The 20,586-nt window shown below is 53.7% G+C and overlaps 6 protein-coding genes and 2 non-coding genes across 9 annotated transcripts in view; 3 read left to right on the forward strand and 5 right to left on the reverse strand.

Moving 5' to 3' along the window:
* THAP7 (THAP domain containing 7) overlaps positions 1-735 on the forward strand; it is a 2,854-nt gene extending 2,119 nt beyond the window's left edge. Inside the window, exon 4 of the mRNA XM_027909468.1 lies at positions 9-735. Within this exon, the coding sequence (XP_027765269.1) occupies positions 9-678 (670 nt within the window). The 3' untranslated portion in view covers positions 679-735. The remainder of the gene's footprint in view (positions 1-8) is intronic.
* Positions 736-1,339: 604 nt separating this feature from the next.
* LOC114071613 (very long-chain acyl-CoA synthetase-like) lies at positions 1,340-6,017 on the reverse strand. Its single transcript, XM_027909465.1, has 10 exons — positions 5,506-6,017; positions 4,778-4,987; positions 4,368-4,526; positions 3,940-4,064; positions 3,501-3,695; positions 2,814-2,904; positions 2,512-2,710; positions 2,316-2,413; positions 1,922-2,052; positions 1,340-1,632 (listed from the first exon to the last, which is right to left on the reverse strand). Exons 1-10 carry the CDS (start codon positions 5,984-5,986, stop codon positions 1,456-1,458), a joined length of 1,866 nt encoding a protein of 621 aa, XP_027765266.1. The 5' UTR covers positions 5,987-6,017; the 3' UTR covers positions 1,340-1,455.
* On the forward strand, positions 5,985-12,860 carry LOC114071616 (butyrophilin subfamily 1 member A1-like). Its single transcript, XM_027909470.1, has 8 exons — positions 5,985-6,018; positions 8,670-9,014; positions 9,171-9,452; positions 10,189-10,215; positions 10,676-10,702; positions 10,807-10,833; positions 11,352-11,378; positions 12,370-12,860. The coding sequence occupies exons 1-8, from the start codon at positions 5,985-5,987 to the stop codon at positions 12,858-12,860; spliced, it is 1,260 nt and encodes a 419-aa protein (XP_027765271.1).
* Positions 6,694-6,765, reverse strand: TRNAQ-CUG. Its single transcript has one exon. It is a non-coding gene; the product is annotated as a tRNA-Gln (tRNA).
* TRNAK-UUU lies at positions 6,917-6,989 on the reverse strand. The gene has a single exon. It is a non-coding gene; the product is annotated as a tRNA-Lys (tRNA).
* Positions 12,861-13,040: 180 nt separating the features above from the next.
* On the reverse strand, positions 13,041-17,316 carry LOC114071617 (butyrophilin subfamily 3 member A1-like). Its single transcript, XM_027909471.1, has 12 exons — positions 16,984-17,316; positions 16,193-16,380; positions 15,747-16,012; positions 15,364-15,462; positions 15,086-15,112; positions 14,720-14,746; positions 14,482-14,508; positions 14,299-14,325; positions 14,092-14,213; positions 13,950-14,061; positions 13,802-13,828; positions 13,041-13,537 (listed from the first exon to the last, which is right to left on the reverse strand). The coding sequence occupies exons 2-12, from the start codon at positions 16,294-16,296 to the stop codon at positions 13,041-13,043; spliced, it is 1,335 nt and encodes a 444-aa protein (XP_027765272.1). The 5' UTR covers positions 16,297-16,380; positions 16,984-17,316.
* LOC114071612 (deleted in malignant brain tumors 1 protein-like) overlaps positions 14,039-20,586 on the reverse strand; it is a 15,424-nt gene continuing 8,876 nt past the window's right edge. The window contains exon 18 of the transcript XR_003574066.1: positions 14,039-14,056. The gene's annotated coding sequence lies outside the window, so the exon portion shown is untranslated. The remainder of the gene's footprint in view (positions 14,057-20,586) is intronic.
* LOC114071614 (zinc finger protein 497-like) lies at positions 17,759-19,897 on the forward strand. 2 transcript variants are annotated; one of them, XM_027909467.1, is made up of 2 exons: positions 17,759-18,066; positions 18,124-19,897. In XM_027909467.1, the coding sequence occupies exons 1-2, from the start codon at positions 17,992-17,994 to the stop codon at positions 19,768-19,770; spliced, it is 1,722 nt and encodes a 573-aa protein (XP_027765268.1). In that variant the 5' UTR covers positions 17,759-17,991; the 3' UTR covers positions 19,771-19,897. The 2 variants fall into 2 exon arrangements, with proteins under 2 accessions (XP_027765268.1, XP_027765267.1); XM_027909466.1 differs by having other exon boundaries at positions 17,759-19,897.

Raw genomic sequence — 20,586 nt, forward strand, 5'->3', positions numbered from 1 at the left:
TCCCTCTCCTGCTTCCCCCCGGACTCAAAAGCCCCCCCGGCCGCCGCCCAGGGTGGGGTCCCGGTGCCGCCGCCGGAGACCCTTCTGGTGGCCACGGGTGACGCCAAAGCCGCTGCGGCGCCAGCCCTGCCCGAGGGGGCCCCCCCGGCGCCCGCGGGACCCCCGGGGCCGCCGTCGCCATCGCTGTTCATGGCGCGGCTGCCGCCCCGCGCCGGCTCCTACATCCAGAGCGAGCACAGCTACCAGGTGGGCTCGGCCCTGCTCTGGAAGCGCCGTGCCGAGACCGCGCTCGACGCCCTCGGCAAGGCCCAGAGGCAGCTGCAGGCGGGGAAGCGGCGGGAGCAGCGGCTCCGGCAGCGCCTGGCCGAGCTCCAGAAGGACACGCGGGGGGTCCTGGAGATCCAGGTGGACACACGGGGGATTCCAGAGCTCCAGAGGGACATGCAGGATATCCCGGAGATCCGGAGGGACACACGGGGCACACCAGAGCTTCAGAGGGACACACGGAATATCCCAGAGTTCCAGATGGACACACAGGGGGTCCCAGAGCTCCAGAGGGACACGGGGGATGTCCTGGAGCTCCAGAGGGACACATGGGGGGTCGTGGAGCCCCAGAGGAGCCCCAGGGACCCCCTGGCTGAGAGGGAGGTGAAGCCATTGGGGGGTGGGGGCAGGTGAGGCCTGGGCACCGGGGGGAGGCTGTAAATAAAGATTTCACCTTTTCCGCATGGAGTTTGCGGGGATTTCTGGGGATTTGTTGTGGATTTCTGGGGATTTGCACGGATTTACGGGAGTTTCTGGAAGTTTTCAGGAGTTTCTGGGAGGAATTTCGGGTGGAAAGTCTTCCTGGTGAAGGTGGTGAGTGGAATTCCTGGTGCCAGGAGGAGCTGGGACAGGGAAGGGCTTCCTGATGGGAATGGGGAGGTTTAGGTGGGATAGGGGGAAGAAATCCCACCCTGCGATGGCTGGGATGGAATTCCCAAGGAAGCTGCGGCTGCCCCATCCCTGGAAGTGTCCCAGGCCAGGTTGGATCAGCCTGGGATCATGGAAGGTGTCCCTGCCCATGGAATTGGGTGGAATGGGACGGGCTCTAAGGTCCCTTCCAACCCAAACCATTCCCTGGTTTCCAAGGTGTGAGAGGGGCCCTGCCCACCCCCCCGGGATGGTCTGGGGATGAATAACCGGTATTTGTTCCTGATTGATGAACTCAGGTGGTTCAAGGAGCCCGAGGTGGGGACAGGAGCAGGTTTGGTGGTTCCAGATCCAGGAAGATCTGGGACATCTCTGACCCTTCCAGGAGTGAAAACGAGGGGTGGACCAGCCCAGCACCCAAAAAAAGTGGGAATTAACGGTTTAATTTCCACGTCGTGGACACACTGGGCTGGGATAACCCCCCAAGCCAGCCCACAGTGCCTGATTAGCCCCTAATTAGCCTTGTTAATTAGCCCAAGGCTGCTACAGGCTGAGCCTCATGGCCTGGATGGCATCAAAGGTGGCCTGGGTCAGCGGGACATAGGATCGCTGGGAATTGTCACGGAAGAACAGCGGATCCTGGACCAGCTGGGGGTCGAAGCCCTCCCGGACCAGGTTGCTCTTGCACTGCTTGAAGGTGCCTGTGATCTCCAGGGCGTCCTGGGGATGAGGGACATCGGAAACGGGGGGGCCCAGGGCCGTGTCTGAGTGCTGGTGGGGGTTGATCCCACCCCTTGGCACAGGGTGACCCCCCGACTGGAACTGGATGAGCCTGAAGGTCCCTTCCAGCCCAAACCATTCCATGATTGGAACTGGAAGGCCCCTTCCAACCCCAACCATTCCCTGGTTCCACCGTGTCGTGACTGGGCGCTGGTGCTGATGGATCACTCTCCTCCCGTGGCCAAACCCCCCCCCCAAGTCCCAAACCCCCAGAGCCCCCCGTGCTGACCTGGACCCTGATGAAGCGGGGGGCAGCGTAGGTGGGCAGCGTGTCCTGCGTGAAGGCGAACAGGGTGTCCCCGTCAAAGGTGGCCCCGTCCTTGAGGCGCACAGCGGCCATGCCACAGCGGCCCTCGCACCCTGCGGATGGCACCGGAGGCCACCTGAGTCACCTGGGGCCACCAGGGGCCATCTGGGTCATCTAGGGCCACCATGGTCACCTGGGGCAACCACGTCCTTCAAATTGGGCCACCAAGCCCCGTTTTACCACTCCTGGAGGATCCTTGGGGGGGTTGTTTTGCACCCCGAAACAACCCTGGACGCCCAAATTGGGCCACCAGGCCCCGTTTCATCCTCCCCAGTGTCCTCCCTGACCTGCCCGGTCAGCTGCGGGCCGGACTCACCAGGCACAGCCACGCCGTAGACGTTGACCTCCTGGATGAACCCCACTGCGGCCAGCGTGGCCTCCACCTCCGTTGTGGCCACGTTCTCCCCTTTCCACCTGGAGAGCAGGAGGAGGAGGAGGAGGAAGGGGCAGCTCTATGAGCCGGGCGCTCGGGGCCCGGTGCCCACTGCCGGCGATGCACGGGCCGGAATTACCGGAAGGTGTCCCCGACGCGGTCCTGGAAGTAGAGGAAGCGCTGGCGGTCCATCATCAGGAGGTCGCCGCTGTTGAAGAAGGCGTCGCCCTTGGCCAGGACGTCCCGCAGGACCTTTTTCTCCGTCTTGGCGGCGTCGCCGGCGTAGCCGTGGAACGGCGTGTTCTGCGTGATCTTCACCACCAGTAGCCCCGTCTCACCTGGGAGGGAACCAGGGGGAATTTAGTCTGCCTGAAGGGTGTTTTGGTGGCCACAAGAAGGTGGTTTTGGTGCCCCCCCCCCCCTCCAAGGCCCGACTCTTACCGGGCCCGACAGGGATGCAGAGCCCGCGCTCGTCCCGCACGGGCTCGTCCGCGGCCACATCATACTTGATCAGCTCGAAGGGCGCGAAGGGCTGGGGGGTACGGGGAGGTAAACCTGGGATTAAAACCTGGGCCAGGGGTGGGAGGGTCCAGGTCGGGCCTGCTGGGATTGGACCTTTCCCCTCTCGTCCCCCCCCAATCCCAATGTCCTGTGGGTTAAAAACCGCTTGAGTTCGATCGGCCCACATCAGAAATGTCTAAGTCTGAATCTTTGAGTTTGTCTAAGCCTTTGACTCAGTTTAATTCTTTGAGTCAATCTCTTTGAGTCAGTCCAAGTCTTTGAGTCAGTCTAAATCTTTCAGTCAGTGTAAATCTTTCAGTCAGTCAAAGTCTTCGAGTCTAGAAGTCCGAATCTTTGTCTAAGTCTGTAAGTCTAAATCTTTAAAACCTTCAAGTCCAGCTCTTCAAGTCTAAACCTGTAATTCCAAATCTTTAGGTCTAAATTTAGCTTTAGATTTTTCAATCTAAACCTTAAGTCTAAATCTTATTTAAATCTGTTTAAATAAGCCCTATACATCTCCAATTTACCCCAAACATCCCCAAGTGACCCCAAACCTCTCCGACTGACCCCAAACACCCCAAATGACCCCAAAAACCCCCAGCCGACCCCAAAACCGTGCGTTCTCACCTTGAGGAAAACGTTGGACCTGCCCACGGCCCCAACCTTGCCGGTGTAGTTGATGAAGCCAGCGTTGCCCTCAGTGGCCCCATAGAATTCCCAGATGGCCACAGGCCCGAAGCGCCGCAGGAATTCCTTCCATACCTCTGCCTTCATTCCATTGCCCAGGGCCAGGCGCACCCCGTGCTCCCGGTCATCGGGGCGCTGGCAAGGACGGGAGGGTTGGGATGGGTTTGAGGTGGTTTGAGTGGGTTTGGGGAGGTTTGGGGTGGTTTGGGGTGGGTTTGGGGTGAGTTTTGGGGTAGTTTTTGGGTCATTTTTTGAGGCAGTTTTGGGGTGGATCTGGGGTCGGTTTTGGGGCAGTTTTGCAGGTAGTTTTGGGGGCAGTTTGGGGGCAGTTTTGCAGGTAGTTTTGGGGGCAGTTGTGGGGGCAGTTTTTGGGGCTCACCGGGGGTGTGTTGCACAGGTAGCGCATGAGCTCCCCCACGTACTGGATGACGGTGATGTTGTACTTCCGACAGTCAGCCCAGAACTGTGAGGCAGAGAACTTGCTCCTCAGGACACACGTGGCTCCTGGGAGGGCACAGCCGGGGAGGAGGTGAGCCTGGCCCTCCTTGCTTTTCCCTTCATCCACCTGCCCATCCTTCTGTCCATCTCTCCATCCATCCATCCATCCATCCATCCATCCATCCATCCATCCATCCATCCTTCCACCCCTCCCTCCCTTTATCTCTCCACCGATCTCCCATCCATCCTTCCCTCCACCCATCTTTCCATCCCTCATCCATCCACCATCCCTCCCTCTATCCCCCCCCTCCCTCTCTTCCCCCTCTCTCCCTCCCCTCCCTGGTCCTGCGGGGCTGGGCTCTCCCGCACCGACATCGAGGCAGCCTCCAATGCCCACGAGCAGCCCGGCCGAGTGGTAGAGGGGCAGCGTCGTGTACACGATGTCGTCACGGCGCAGCCCACACAGGCGGGCCAGGCTGGCGGCCATCATCAGCTTCAGCTCTGTCACCACTGCAGCCTTGGGCAGCCCTGGGGACCCAAAAATCCCAGATTAATCCCAAATACCATCAACTGAGCCCAAATATCCTTAACTGACCCCAAACGCATCCAACTGACTCCAAACATCCCAAAGGGATGTTCCTGCCCCAGGTGGACCCACCACACTCGTGACTGGAGAAAGACCCCACAAGAGACCCCTTCAACCTTCCCAGACCCCGCTCCCCCGTGTCCCCCCAGCTCCGTCTCCCGGCAGTTCCCAGCAGTTCCCAGCTCCCTCTCACCGGTGGTGCCGGAGGTGTAGATGTACATGGCCTTGGAGGTGGCGGTGGTGCCGGCGCGGTACTGGGCGGGCACAGGGTCTGCGGGGGCTGCCTCGATGTCGGGGAGCAGGGCCGGGACCCCCGAGGTGGGCGAGCTGGGGCTCAGGTAGAACACACGGACCCCGGAACTGTGCAGGCCTGGGAGAACCTCCTCCACAGCCCCTTGGAGCTCTGGGGGGACATGGGGGGTCATGGGGGGGCAGGGTCTGGGGGGACAGGACGGAATAGGGTAGGGGAAAGTAGGAATCCCAAATGGGCAGTAAAGGGACCTCCAAATGGGCACCTGAAGGACCCCCAAATGGGCAATGAAGGGACTCCAAATGGGGACCTGAGGGACCCCAAAATGGGCACACAGACAAACCCATGCACAGACACTGACACACATGTGGACACATGTGCAGACTCTGACATATGTGGACACCGGGGCTGGGGAGGATGGCTGAGATCAGGGCTGGCGAGGACCAGAGTGACCTTGGTGGCCACATCCCCCCGTGTCCCTGTAGACCCCGAATGTCCACTCCATCCCCTCTCACCAGGGCTGGCAAGGATGACTGAGACCTTGGTGACCATATCCCTGTGTCCCCCCAGGCCCCCTGACCACCAGGGCTGGCAAGGACCAGGATAACCTTGGGGACCACATCCTCCCATGTCCCCGCAGCCCCCCCAACGCCCCCTCCACCCCTTCTCACCGTGGCTGGTGAGCAGCAGGGTGGCCCCGGCAGCCTCCAACGCATGCCGCAGCGCCTGTCCCCGCGCGTTGGTGTTCACGCAGGCCATGACACAGCCCAGCTTGGCCAGCGCCAGCCACGTCCACACGTAGGTGGGCGAGTTGGGCAGGAACACGGCCACCGTGACGCCGGGGCTGAGCCGCAGGTGCCGCTGCAACACCCAGGCCGCCCGGTTGCTCCTGAGATCTACGTCCTCGTAGGTGTAAAGCTCGTCCTGGAAGCGGAGCAGGGGCTGCTGCGGCCGCCGCCGCGCGTGGAGCAGGAACACGTCCAGGAGGGTCTCGGGGGGGCGGCGGGCGAAGCGACGACGGCAGCGCAGCGCCGACCTGGCCATGCTGACAAAGGCCATCAGGTCGTCCCAGAGGAACGGGGGGGCGAGCAGCAGGGCCAGCAGGGCCAGCCCGGCCAGCGCGGCCGTCAGCAGCCCCAGCAGCACGGCCATGGCCACTGAGGGGTGGCCAGAGGTGGCCAAAGGTCCGCGGGGCCGGGCCGGGCGCACCTTTGGCCCCGGCGGGGCCGGGAGTTCGTTGCTCCCTCGGGATTTGTTTGCTTTGCTTTGCTTTGCGCTGCCTCCTTCCTCTTTTGTGCCGGGGCTTGTTTTTTTTTTTTTTTTTTTTATCCCTCTCTCTCCCTCTCAGTTTTCGCGCTCCCGGCCCCGGGGTGTGGCTCCGCTACCTGGGGCCCCGGGAGTCGGTCCCTCTGTCCCCTCTGTCTCCATAACTGTCCCTCTGCCCCCTCTGTCCTCCCCTGTCCCTTTGTCCAGCCTCTGTCCCTCTGTCTGTCTCTCAGTCGGTCCGTCCTGACCACTCGGGTCTCTCTGCTCAGGGTTCGGGCAGTCACAGGTGGGACGTCACACACTGTCCGCAAAGTGTCTGTAGGGTCACACGGGGTCCCCCGGGGGATGTCACACGTGGGGTGTCACACACAGACCCCAGAGTAGGGTCACGCGAGGTCCCTTTTGAGGCGTCACACCCCGACCGCAAAAGAGGGAAGAAGAGCAGTCACACCCACGCGCGTAAAGCACTGGGGGGGCACGGGGTCCCCAGGTGAGTGTCCCCTGAGCTTCCCAAACGCCACAAGAAGCCGAGCCCCCCTCTTGCCCCCCGCCTCTGCAATGGGACACGGCGGGGGAAGTCTAAAAGGAGAACGAGGTCCCACCGAGATTCGAACTCGGATCGCTGGATTCAGAGTCCAGAGTGCTCACCATTACACCATGGGACCGCCTCGCGCCGCCCCCGCCGCCCGTCCCAGACCCCTCCGCGCCGTTCCCTCCTCCACGAAAAAGAGACCCCGCGACTCTCCCTCCGGGGCAGGACCGGCGGAAAACAGGGAAAGGACCCCCGGGATGCCCGACGGGCAGGAAAAACAGAAGCGCCCGAACAGGGACTTGAACCCTGGACCCTCAGATTAAAAGTCTGATGCTCTACCGACTGAGCTATCCGGGCTCCTGTCTGCTGCTGACGCCGGGGGCAATTTGAGCTGAAATCTCGAGGATTTGGGAAAAATCACGAGACTTTGGGAGAAATCCCCGTGTTTTGGGCAGAAATCATTCCCAGGGGAATGACTCCTCTGGGATTGTGCCGGGGGAGGGATTTCGGGACGTGTTGCAAAATACAATTATTATTATAATGAATAATAATGTTAAATAATGTATAGTCATTTTATCATAGTCATATATGTGATTATATTCGATATTATATATAATTTATAGTATAATATAGAATACATAATATGTATTATAATATATCAAATATAACCCAAATGTATATTATATGTATTAATTGTATTTATGATAATAAAATACCCTTATATATTTAATATATATTAGGTGTTATATATAATTTATAATTTAATATATACTCTAATACAATATATACTCTAACACAATACATAACGTAATATATCAAATATAACCCTAAACTATTATAGAATTCCCATTTCCCTTTTTCCACGTCCAACCTCTTTGGAAAATGCAAATCAGGACTTTCAGGGGCCATAAAAATATAAAATCTGGGGACAAAGTTCTTCGCAACCCGACGCCAGAGGAACCTTCAGATCCTTCCTGCTCTGGTAAGAAATTCCCGGTAGGAAAAATCCATGAATTCACTTCTAGAACTCGATTTATCTGGAACAAGTTGATTTTTTAATGGGAATAAATTGATTTTTTAAACTGGAATAAATGAATTTAACTGGAATAAATGATTTAACTGGAATAAATTCATTTTTTGAATGGTCAGGAATGAAGGTGAGGCCATAACTCCCACTTTCCAATGGGAATTGCAGTCCCTGGCACCTCCTGATTTTATCAGGGACTGGAAATGTGGGAAAAAGCACAAGAATTCCCAGGAAATCAGGTTGAAATCAGGATTAAATCCCAATTTAAACCCAGATCACTCCTTGTTTATCTTCCCTGGGAATGTGGATTGGTGGGAAAAGTCCTTGGAAAGAGACCCATCCATGAAATCCTGGAATTCCCTTCAATACCCCTTCACGTATTTAAATTCCACGGGGAATCAGGGAAGAAAAACACCCGGAACCTTCTTTTCCTTGAGAACCTCAATCCATCCATCCATAAATTCCCAGATATTTTCCCCTGTTATTTCATCCCTTGATTCTCTTGTTCTTTCCCGTGGAATGTGCAAAGGGGCCAAAGGAATTCTGGGAGATTCTGGGACATCGATGGATTCCCGGGTCTGGTGGTTGATGTTGCTCCCAATCCTGACATTCCAATGTGGATCCCACCTGGCCGCAGGTGAAGATAATTCCATTTGGGATACATTTGGGATGTATTTGGGACGTATTTCCCTAAAACACCTGATTTTTGCTGAAATTCCCTCAAAAACCTCGGAAAAACTTCTTTATCCAGAGGCTGCTCAGGGCTGGAGCCCAGGGAATCAGTTTTCCCCCCCATTTTCCCATGATTTTTCCAACCAGGATGCCCAAAGGTTCAAAACACCGAAGGATGAATCCAGGGATCTCAAATCCCACAAGCATTCCATGCTGTTTTCCCTGGATTTCCTTTGGATTCCTCTCCCGCTGACCTGGTTCTCTTGGTTGCTCGATGTAATTCTATGGAAACCTGACGTGGATAACCGGGAATAAATACCTATTTTGTCCCTAAACAGGTTGGTGGGTGAGTTCTCCCGGGATTCCCATCGTCGGGATTGTCGGGGAGCGGGTCGTGCTGCCCTGCCAGCTGAGCCAGGACCCCATTCCCGAGGTTTTCTCCGTCCGCTGGATATTCCACGATGATTCCCGAAGGATCCTCGTGGGCAGTTTCGATGGGAAGAGCCTGGAGGAGGGGGACGGGAGGTTCCAGGGCCGGGTGGAATTTTTCCCCTGGGAATTCCGGGCCGGGAATGTGTCCCTGGGACTGAGGAATGTCAGGATCTCCGACCAAGGGTCCTACACGTGCCACGTGTCATTCCAGGACATGTCCCAGGAGGTGTCGGTGGAGCTGGAAGTGGCAGGTGGGAATTCTGGGATCCTTCCAGCCCTTTTTTTAAAAAAAAAGACCCATAATTTTTATGGGGTTTTTTTTGGTGCATTTTTAGGTATTTTAAATAATTTTTTATACTTTATATTTTTATGCTCTGTGTTTTTTGTATTTCATATATTTTCCACAGCCATCGGCGACATTCCCACCATTGTCCTGAACTCCCGGAAAAGCGACTTCGGTCTCTCCTGCCGAACCTCGGGCTGGTTCCCAAATCCCGAAATTCTTTGGCTGGACAGCCAAGGAAAGATCCGGAAGGAATCTTCCAGCCCCAGGATGACGCTGGAGCCATTGGGACTGTTCCGCATCGACGCTTCTATGACCCTCCCGCCCGGATCCGACCTGGAGGTTTCCTGCAGGATCGTTAACCCCCGGCTCAATGTCACCAGGGAATCCCGGATCCGCATTTCAGGTGGGTCTGGAATCACCCCCAGGATCGGCTCCATTCCCAGATCCGTGCTGGGAGAAATGCTCTGATCCTCTTCTGCCTCATTCCTGGTTGGTTTGGTGTTCCAGGAAGTCCGTAAAAATTGAGGATTGAGGCTTTTCCTGGTCCTTTCTCCAAGATGTTGGAGTTGAATTAAAGTAGGGATTGGGAATGCGTTGGATACATCGGTTTTCCCTCTTAAAAAGCGGGATCGAGGCTCGTCCTTTCCCTCCTCCAAATTCCAGCAGCCATCTCCTTAATTATTAACAGACTTTTAAAATCATTAACATAAAATAATTAATGGAATGTTGCTCCTTTTTCCCACCTTTTCACAGATATTTTCCTCCCCTCCATCTCCTCCTGGTTGAGCCTTTTCCTGGCACTTTTGGGCCTCAACCTGCTCCTGATTTCCGCTGTGTTTTGCCTCCTGAGGAGTAAGTGCTGGGAAAAATCCCCCGGAATAAACAAAAATTCCCAAGGGAAATCTGGGTAAAATAAAAAAACCACCAATAAATCAAATTAAGAAATGAACAGAGTGACCAAATTCCAGAATTGGAGTCTGAAAAAGGTGAGGAATTCCTGACTCTGTTTCACAGAATTCCTTGGGAAGTCAATCCGAGGGTGTTCTTGGCAGGATTAAATCCTGGATGACGATTTGGAGCTCATTTTAGTGCAAAAAAACATGGGATAAAAGGACTTTTTTCCTGCTTTCTTTAACCAGGGAGCCGCAAGGAAAATGCCAGTGCAGGTGAGTGATGAGGAGTTAAGGTTAATTATTTATATTAATTATATTATTTATATTTAATAAAACTATTTTGATTCTATTTATAGATTGATATTACCCATATTTAAATTATTTAATTTTATTTCTATTAAATCCTGGAGTAGTTGCATCCAAAGGTTTTGAGGCCTTAATTTAATTTAATTTAATTTAATTTAATTTAATTTTTGTTTTATTTTTATGTTTTTTAATATTATTTTAAAGTTAAATTCAACTAAAATAAAAGAAATTAAAATTAAATTAATCTGAAACATGAAATTAAATTAAATTAAAGGAAGTTAAACAAAGTTGAGTTTAATTTAATTCAAATCAATTAAATTTTAATTAAATCAGAAGTCTAAGCTCATTTTGCAAATCTCACCGTGGCAGGAGAAGGAAAAATTCCATGAAAAGATTCCCATTTCAATGAATTTCCCTTGTTTTTCAGTGAAAGTGAAGCTGGAAAGGGAAGAAGGTAAAAAATCCTCCAGGAAACGGGAAACATTTGATGTCAAATATTAGGGAAGTTCCCAAACTGGGATTTTTGGGAACCAAAATTCCCTGTCCTCTCTTTTCCAGAAAAAAAGAAGGTGAAGTCAGTGTTGGGTAAGAGATTCCCCTTCCCCTTCCGTTTTCCCTTCCCTTTCCCTTCCCTTTTCTCTTCCTTTTTCCCTTTTCCCCCCTTTTCCCTCTATCTCTGGGAGGCACCTCCAGAACAACATTAACAATAAATAATAATAATTATTAACAATATCTATTATTAAATATTAACATTATTCCAAATTATTCCCTTGATTCCATGTCCGGAATCTCCAGATGGAGAGAAAGCCAAGAAACGAGCAGGTAAATCCCATTCCCATGAAACATTCCCTGGGGAAAACAATCCTTGGTTTAATCAACTTCCTCAATTGAAAGTGATTAATTAATCCCCGGGGGTGATCCAGCCACAGCTTTCCCCTTCCTCTTCCTTAGGATTTCATGGAATCACTTAGGCTGGAAAATACCCCTGAAATCCCGGGATCCAAGCCCAAATCTTCCACCATCCAAATCCTTTCCCATGGATATTTTCCTTGTTTTCCCTGGAATTTCCCCCTCCCTCAATTTCTGCCCTTTTCTTTTTCCAGCCAAGATCCACTTCAAGAAACGCTTTGGTAAGGGACCGTGTTTGCATAAATTTGCATAAATTTGCAATTTTTTTTGTCTCTACGTCATTGTTAGAAACAATAGGATGAGAATTCATGAATATATCCATGTTATTCCTGGATTCAAAGTTAATGAATGCAGTGAATTATCAATTTATGGGGAGGAATGTCATTGTTTTTCACTCCTGGGAGCTGTTCCCAGTGGGACAACTGGGAAAGAATGGAAATAATGGGAAAAAATGGGAAAAAAGGGACTCTTGGGTGTTGTTCAAGTTGGGGAAAAAAATGGAAAAAATGGGGAAAACTGGGGGAAAATTGGGAAAATAGGGGAAAAATAGGAAATCCAAACCAAAACAGCTGGAATATCTTTTCCTTGCAGATCGACTGAAAACAGAGCTGGGTGAGTAAGAACCAAGGAATTGTGGAAATTCCTGGGATTTGGGTGTTAAATGGGATTTTTGGGAGATCCAGAGGGTTTTCCTGGTCCTGGGAGGATCAAATGCCACCAAAAAACATGGATTGCAGCAATGTCTGTTGTTTTTCCATAGATTTCTGGGAAGCCCGGAGCCACGCAGGTGAGCTGGAAAAACGGGAATGTGCCTTGGATAATGGGAATGGAGAAGGGATGAGGATGGTGGGAATGGTGGGGAAAGGGAGTCCTGGAAGGTGTCCAAGGCCAGAGTGGGATCGGGACGCAATTCCCAAGAGGATAGATGGGAAGTGGGAGAGGCGTTTGTGTCCTGGGAAATCCCAGGATGGGAGAGATCCAGTGGGGCCTTGGGTCCTTTCCAACCTCAGCCATTTGGGAATCCAGGGATTTGGGGATCCGTGAATTCTGGGATTCGGGAATTCAGGGATTTGAGGATTCTGAGATTTGGGGATTCAGAGGTTCAAGGATTTGTGGTTTCTGGGAATCTGGGATTTGGGGATTCAGGGATTCAGAGACTTGAGAATTCAGGGATTCATGGATTCTGTGGCTCCTCCTCCTCCTGTCCCGCAGTTCCCGTGGCCTGGAATGCCCTGGAGCGGATCCTGGAGCTCCCAAGCGGGGAGAGCGGAGTGTCTGCACCCACATTCCCGGTGCATGTGGGCCAGGAAGGCTTTAGAAGTGGGAAGTGCTACTGGGAGCTGGAGCTGGGCGAGGAGCAGGACTGGGTCCTGGGAGTGCTGTGGGAAAACGCGGGATGCGGGGCCAGGCCCATTCCCGGGCGGGATTCCTGGGCTCTGCGTAGATCCCAGGGAGAGCTCTTCTCCAGCAGCGGACCCCGCGGGCTCGGGAAGCTCCGTGGGAATGGCTCCACCCTTGGTGTCTTCCTGGACCTCGATTGGGAGCGCCTGGAATTCTACAACGTGGAGACCACAGAGCTCCTGGAGAGGCTGGATCTGAGCACTGGGGGGGATCCACAGGGAATGTTCTTCCCATTTGTGTCCCAGGGAGAAGGGATCAGGATCCGCCCGGTGCCAATCCCGCTCCCGCTGAAGGGACTTTGAGTGGGGATTGGGGACAGGGTGGGGAAGTGGGGAGAAAATAATGGAAAAGGGAATGGGAAGGAACGGGAGGGTTAAATAAATAAGTTCATGATATCACAAACTTTTTACAAGTTTATTAATTAATGCTAATTAATAACCCATTAATCACCCCCCTGGCCCCATCAAACAGGGTCATGTGACTCAACCTCCCACAGAGCGAATTCCCAACCCTTTCTCATTGGAGCCAGGGCTGAAAAATGGGAAGAGGTTTCCAGAAAACCTCAAGGGAAGCGATGCAAGGAGGCTTTTCCCTTCCACGTCGAAGAAGGAAAGGTTGTGGGATTCCTGATCCAGAAAAACCCCGAGCACCGGGCAGGGCCTGCAATTGCAGCCCCTGGGAATGCTGAATTCCCCTCGGGAATAGCCAAGGCTGAGCACCTGCTCCCGCTCCTGCGGCAGCACCATCCCGCCGTTCTGCAGGGAATCCCGGATCTCCTCGGCCAGCACGCCCAGCTCCCAGCCGGATCCGGCCCCGACCTCCACTTCCCAGTAGTGCTTCCCTTGGGAAAAGGATTCCTTGGACACGATGACGGGTTTGGGGTGGAGCTGCTCGGAGGTGGCAGAGCAGGAAACGACCCGGGATTGATCCCGGAGGGAGAGTTCGGGATGTTTGCAGAGCTCGTCCAGGGTCAGCGGGACTGGGAAAGGGGGGAAAGCCGAGGATTTACGGGGAATTAGGGAAAAGTAATTATGGGAAGCAATGGGAAATAAATGGGAGAAAATGGGAGAAATTATATAAAAGGATATAAAATTATATAAAATTTGGGGGGTTGTGTATAATTTAATGTGACAATGGAGGAGGAGAAAGAGAGGAAGAGGAGAAGAGGAAAAGAGGGGAAGAAGAGAAGAGGAAGAGGAAGGAAGATGGAAGAGGGAAGAGGAAGAGGAAGGCCCCAACTCACCTGCATTGCTTTGAGCACGTCTGAACTCTGCAGGGAAACGAGCGATTAATCAATGCTAATTAATTAATTACTGTGACAGCAGCTCATTTGCATGATTTTTCCATAACTGGGGGCAGGGTTAGGGGATTTGGAGTTGGGCCCAACTCACCCAGCTGGGCCTGGATTTGTTCTGGAAGGAGAGAAATTTCGTCACTGTCCTGCTGGGAAAGGGGCATCTGGGCCAGGTGAGGTACCTGTGTCACCTGTCCCAGGTGTGTCACCTGCCCCAGCCCTCAAAGTAGCTCCATTTTTCCCCCCAAAGTGTTTTGTTGTTTTTTTTTTTTTTTTCCCTGAGCCCCAAAACCCCAAAATTCCCGAAATTCCCCAAGCTGTGGAATTTTCTCACCGATTTTCGACTCCATCTCCTGGTTTTCTATGGGGAAAGAAAGGGAAATCGGGATTTGGGAACAGGAAAGAGGGGGAATTCCAGGAATTAGGGGATGGAAAGGATTTTTTACCCTTCTGGAATTTTTCCTGCACTTCCTCTGGAAAACAAAGGGAGAAAATGAGGAAAAAGGAGGAAAATTCAGGAACCACCCCCAGGTCTAAGAAATCATTAGAATGCCTCCAATAAATAGTCTCAGCCTAACAAACACTTAGGCTGAGTCTAACAAACCCTTAGTCCCGAGCTCAGCCCTTACCCAGCTCCATCTTGAGGTCCTCGATGTCTGAAAGGGTTGAAATATTAAAAATTAAATTTTTTCCCCTTTCCCCCCCCCAAAATACACTGAATTTCCCCCATTTTCCCAACACTTCCACAGGTTTTTTTTTTTAACAGAGTTGATTTTCCAGGTCCAAGTAATGTGGGTTTTTTTAATTAGTTAAAAAAATTTAAAGAGAGAAATTGTTGAGAAAAAAAATAACTTTTTTTCCACTCACCCTCCTGAATTTGCTTCTGGGCATTTTCTGGGAAAAGAGGAAAATTTTAGAGCACAAAAAAATTAATTTTACAAATTAATTTAATTTAACTATAAATTTAATTAATTAATTTAAAATTTCCCAGCATTTGGGTTTTCCTTGGGTTTTTTTTTAGGGATTTTTGGGAGAAACTGCCACAAAGGTAGGTCAGAAAATCCCAGTTTTGTGGAGTCTTTGTTGCAAAACATCCTGAAAAATGGGATTATTTCCCCCCGTGGTTGATCCCAATGGCAAAAAAAATTCCCATTTTCCTGACACTCACGATGGAACTGAGCGTTAACCTGAGGTTTAATTAAGTTAATTAATTAAAGGAATGGTTTCACTCACTTTCCCGATCCATTGCCTTTTTGTTGACTGTGGGAAAACGGGGAAAGGCAAATGTTGGTTAATTTAGGATTTTTTCCAAGGAAGGTTTTCCTGGGAAGGGGGGAAAAAGGAGGGGAAAAGGGGGAAAAAAGAGGAAAATGGGGAAAAATGAGGAAAAAAGGGGGGGAAGGTAAAGAAAGGAAAAAAAGGGAAGGGGGAAAAGGGGGGGAAAAGGGGGAAAAGGAGGGAAAAGAAGGGAAAGGGAAAGTTTGGGAAGGGAAGGGAATTAAGGAACTTACTCCGGAGTTTATAAACAGCTGCCAGGACCAGGAATATTCCAAAGAGCAGGATCATCACAAAAGCTGGGAGCCAGGGGGAAATGGCTGGGAAGAAACTCTCTGGAAAACAATCCAGGGATATTCCCTTGGAATATCACCTTGACCATGGAAGAGCAGAATGGTTGGGCTGGGAGGGACCTTCTTCTAAACCCCCTTCCCTAAAATCGGGAATTCCATCCCCAGTCTCTCCCTCAAAGCACCACCAACCTTGGAATGATTTGGGAAGCTTCCCCCAGCTGGAAATGCAGGAAATTCCACTATAAAACTGGAAATTGATTGATTATCCCACTGAAAACTGGGATTCCCAGGAAAAATGGCAGCAGATCCCTGTTTTCTCCCCTCACCCGCAATGACGATGGAGGATTCTGTGGATGTTTTTCCGAGGCTGTCGATGATCCTGCAGGACACGGCGTTCCCAGATCCCGGTGTGAGGACGATGGAGCTCCCAGCATTCCCGGCTGTGTCCGTGCTCAGGGGATTCCCAGTGATATTCCTGCCTTTCCCATCCATCCACAACACCTGGACTTCAGAGAAGAGCCGCTCCGAGAGGCACTTGAGGCGGATTCCAGAATCTTCCAACCCGTCCAGGACGAGCAGCGGGCCATGGAAGCTCCCTATGGATGAGCAGGACACAGGAGCTCCAGAAGAATATCCCAATTTCCCTCCCTGTCCAAGGCATCTGGAATTATTGGGATAATTCCTGCCAGGTTGGAATAAAATAAAATGAGTCAAGGAATTCCTTGGGAGCCAAAAATTCCCTCCCCCCTAAAAAAAAAAATCCCAAATTAACTTCCCTGAGTTCCCCCAATGGAGTAATTTGGAAGCTCGAATCCCAAAGAATTCCAGAAGCTCTCTGGGGATCCTCAGGGTCTTTTCCAAGCTCAAGAAATCCATGAAATCCCATAAAATTACCCATTGTGGGGTGGAGTCTGGATAGTAATGGGATGAAGGCGAGGATCCAGATCCGGGGCCCCATTTCTGCAGGGGAAGGAAAAATCCCAGGTGGGAATGGGAAATCCATGGGATTGGGTCCAGCTCCTGAGCTCTGGAGCAGCTGCATCTGCTACAACAAATTTTTTCCCGGTTTTTGGAAGTTGTTCCGTGGGTTCCTTTCCCGGATTTATGAGAAAGGGGAAAAAGAGAAAACAGGGAAAATTCCCAGGAATTCCCTTTTTCCAGGGTGTCCTTTTCCTCAGTAGCAACTCCCAGGAAAACGAACCCGTTCTGGAAACTTTGGTGTTGTTTTATCCGCAGTATTTTGGGGATGTTTTTATCCCCATTTCGGCCCCTTTTCAGCCCCTACCCCCCATGACGTCACGGTGTCAAAATTCCTTTCGGTTTCCCGAGGGGATAACAGAGAATTCCCAAATATTTCAGGACAAATCCCGAAAAGTTGGAAAACCGACTTGAAGGAAGGAAAAGGGACGGGAAATCCCGCGGGAAAAGGAGGGAGAAGAAAAACTTGGGAGCTCCGCCTATAAACAAACAGAAAACTGGAATTTATGGGAAATATAAAACCGAAATGGGATAAAATTCCCTGAAAAAAAGGAGGGAAATCGCGTGGAAAAAGGGAAAACCAACCTGGTTTTCCAAGAGCCCGCTGGGTCTCCCGAAAATCTCGGGATTGAAAGCGGCCGGAGGCTCCGGAGGCTCCCAGGACCTTTGGAGCCAAAAAGGGCGGAAATTCCAGCAGTGAAATGATTGCCGGTTTTCCAAAGGTCACCAGGGAGGAGGGTGGAAGGGAACAGAAGTGGGAACGGGGCGGGAATTTGTGGGATTTGGGGCGAAATCCTCCGGGATGAGGAAAAAGAAGAGTAAAGGGGCCTTCGGAGGATGGGAGTTTTCTGGGATTCATACCAGTACGACCCAGTTCACACCAGAGTAGCCCATTCCCCTCTCAGTCCCTCCCAGTGCCCTCCCAGTATGTCCCAGTGCCATCCCAGTGGCCCCAGTCCCCTCCAATCCCTCCCAGTCCCGCCCCAGGGCTCTCCTCCGGAAGTGACGTCAGCGCGCGCGAGCGCGGCCGGAAGCGGCTGCGGGTGTTGCGGCGGCGCCGGGTGAGAAACTGGAAGAGACTGGGAGGGACTGGGAGGACTGGGATGGGATTGGGGGGGACAGGGAGAGACTGGGAGGGGATCGGAGGGGACAGGGAGAGACTGGAGGGGAACTGGGAGGGACTGGGATGAAACTTGGATGGACTAGGGGGGACTGGGATGGGATTTGGGGGGGCTGGGAGGGACTGGGAGGAGATTAGAGGGACTAGGAGGGGCTGGAGGAGATTGGGGGGACTGGGAGGGACTGGGATGGACTGGGACACGCGGGAAGGGGACTGGGACATACTGGGAGGAGCCTCAGGTCAGAGGGTCCCCAAACCCAGCTTGGGAGGAACCCAAGCCCAGCATAGAGGGTGCTCAAGGGGATCCCTAAACCCGGCTTACGGGATCCCCAAGCCCATCTCGGGGGGGGTCCCAAAAGGGTCCCTAAGCCCAGCTTTGAGGGCCCGCAAGTCCAACTCAGGAGGATCTCAGGCCTGTGCCCTCTCCAGTGTCTTCTCTCACCCTCTCACCTGCCTGGGTTCCAGGTGTGGCCATGGAGGGGTTGCAAGGGAGGGGCCACGACCCCAACTTTTCCCGGCGGATCCCGGAGGAGCCTCCAGGGGAGGAGGAAGAATCAGGGGAGGAAGAATTTGGTGAAGAACGAGGGGAGGAGGAAGAAACTGGTGAAGAACCAGGTGAGGAAGAACTTGGTGAAGAACCAGGAGAGGAGGAAGAACCAGGAGAGGAAGAACCTGATGATGAACCAGGAGAGGAGGAACCAGGTGAGGAAGAACTTGAAGAACCAGGTGATGAAGAACATGGTGAGGAAGAGCTTGATGAGGTCCCAGGTGAGGAAGAAGAACCAGGTGACGAAGATCAGGAGGCCACTCAGGTGGCACCAGGAAGAGCCTCTTGCGCCCAGGTGAGGCCTCCAGGTGAGGCCTCAGCCCCTCCACTGCGCCAGCAGAAGCCCCGCCTGTACCTGAACCCCCGGCAGCCCCGCCCTGGCCAAGATCACCTGGAGAGCCCCGAAGAACCTGGACCTTCCCATGGGAACCACTTGCAGATGCTGTGGGGTCGCCCGGGTGAGCTGGGCCACCAGGTGAGCCCAGGTGAGCTGAGCCCTGACGAACTGGGCCCAAATGAGCTGGGCCACGCAGGTGAGCTGAGCCCGGACGAGCTGATCCCAGGCGAGCTGGGCCCAGGCGAGCTGAGCCCCGGTGAGCCCAGCCAGGCCTTCGTGCAGCTCATCGATGAGCGTGGCGTCTACTCCACAGCCAAGCTGGTGCTGGGCGGCCGCGGTGGCGCCGGTGCCGTAACCCCCACGGGCGAGGTGGAGCGGGCGGAGCAGCCGGGCGAGGCACTGGCGCCACTGGAGATCCGACGGGTGATTGTGGCCGAGAAGCCCTTCCAGTGCCCCGTGTGCCACAAGGGCTTCAAGCGGGCGTGGGAGCTGCTGAGCCACGAGGTCGTGCACACCGAGGCGCGGCCCTTCACCTGCCAGGCCTGCGGGGCCACCTTCAAGCGCCACTCGGACTTCAAGAGCCACGGGCTGGTACACACGGAGGAGCGGCCGCACCGCTGCGACCTGTGCGGCAAGCGCTTCAAGCGCTCCTCCAACCTGCAGGAGCACCGGCGCATCCACAGCGGGGAGCGCCCATTTGCCTGTCCGCGCTGCCCCAAGGGCTTCAAGACGCCCTACGAGCGCCAGCGGCATGCCCTGACCCACCTGGGCGCCGAGCGGCCCTTCCGCTGCGGCGACTGCGGCAAGGAGCTGGCAACGGGCGCGGCGCTGCAGCTGCACCGGCGGCAGCACTGCGAGGACAAGCCACACGCCTGCGGCGTCTGCGGCAAGAGGTTCACTTACGGGCACTCGCTGAAGGTGCACGAGCGGGTGCACACCGGCGACCGGCCCTTCACCTGCGGCCTCTGCGGGAAGGGCTTCAAGCAGAGCAACGCGCTGGCGTCGCACGAGCGGGTGCACACGGGCGAGCGGCCCTTTGCCTGCCGCACCTGCGGCAAGGCCTTCAAGCAGTCGTCCTACCTGGCCATCCACCAGCGGGCGCACACGGGCGAGCGGCCCTACGGCTGCGAGGCCTGCGGCAAGGCCTTCGCCCGGCCCTCGCTACTGCTGCAGCACCGGCGCGTGCACAGCCAGGCCAGGCCCTACGAGTGCAGCTTCTGCCACAAGTTCTTCAAGGACCTAGCGTACCTGGGCGTGCATGAGAAGGTGCACACGGGAGAGACGCCCTACAAGTGCGGGGTGTGTGCCAAGGGCTTCGCCCACCCCTCCAACCTGCTGCAGCACCAGCGTGTGCACAGGGACACCTGAGAGGGCAGAGCTGCCAGGATGGGTGTGGGCCCCAAAAACCTGCTATGGACCCCAAAAAAGCTGATGGACCTGTGTTAAGGACACCTGAGGTATAGGTGAGGGGAGCTGGGACAGGTGTGTGCCCCGAGAACCTGATGTGGACCCCAAAACCCCTCAGCAGCAACACCTGAACCAGGATACCTGAGCCCCAGGTGAATGGACCTCATAGAAATGCTCCAGGACAGGTGTGCACGCCAAGAACCTTCTGTGGACCCCAAAAAGCTGCAGCAGCAACACCTGAACTGTGACACCTGAGCTCCAGGTGAGGGCATCCTGGACCTGCACACCTGGACAGGTGTGGTCCCCAAAACCTGCAGCACCTGAACCACACCACCTGAGCCGTGACGTCACCGACACTGGACACGACCCCGGACCTGTGGGACCCACGACACACCTGAGGCCAGGCGTGCACACCTGGATTTTTGGGGTGGAACAGCCACAGCTGGTGCCCCGGGTGCACTTGGGACTGGGCACATGCTTACCTGGATTCTTCTTCCCAGATTCCTGGATTTATCCCCCTTTGGATGGGACAACTCACCTGTGGGCACCTGGACTCCCCTCTGGACCCCTGAGTCTCACCTGTGCTCCCCTGTAGGAACTTGGGGCTCACCTGTGCACACCTGGGACTCACCTGTCTCACCTGGGTGGTACCTGTAGCACTGGGGGTGGAGTCTGGGTGCACCTGGGCTGGGCATATATTAATTAAATGATGGGTAATTAATGACATCATTGATGGTCTCACCTGATTTCGCACTAGAAGTGAGGACCCCCCCAAAA

Source organism: Empidonax traillii, unplaced genomic scaffold (assembly GCF_003031625.1).
Source record: "Empidonax traillii isolate 1590-97213 ecotype Southwest subspecies unplaced genomic scaffold, ASM303162v1 scaffold2148:size35574, whole genome shotgun sequence".
NCBI classification, from domain to species: Eukaryota; Metazoa; Chordata; class Aves; order Passeriformes; family Tyrannidae; genus Empidonax; species Empidonax traillii.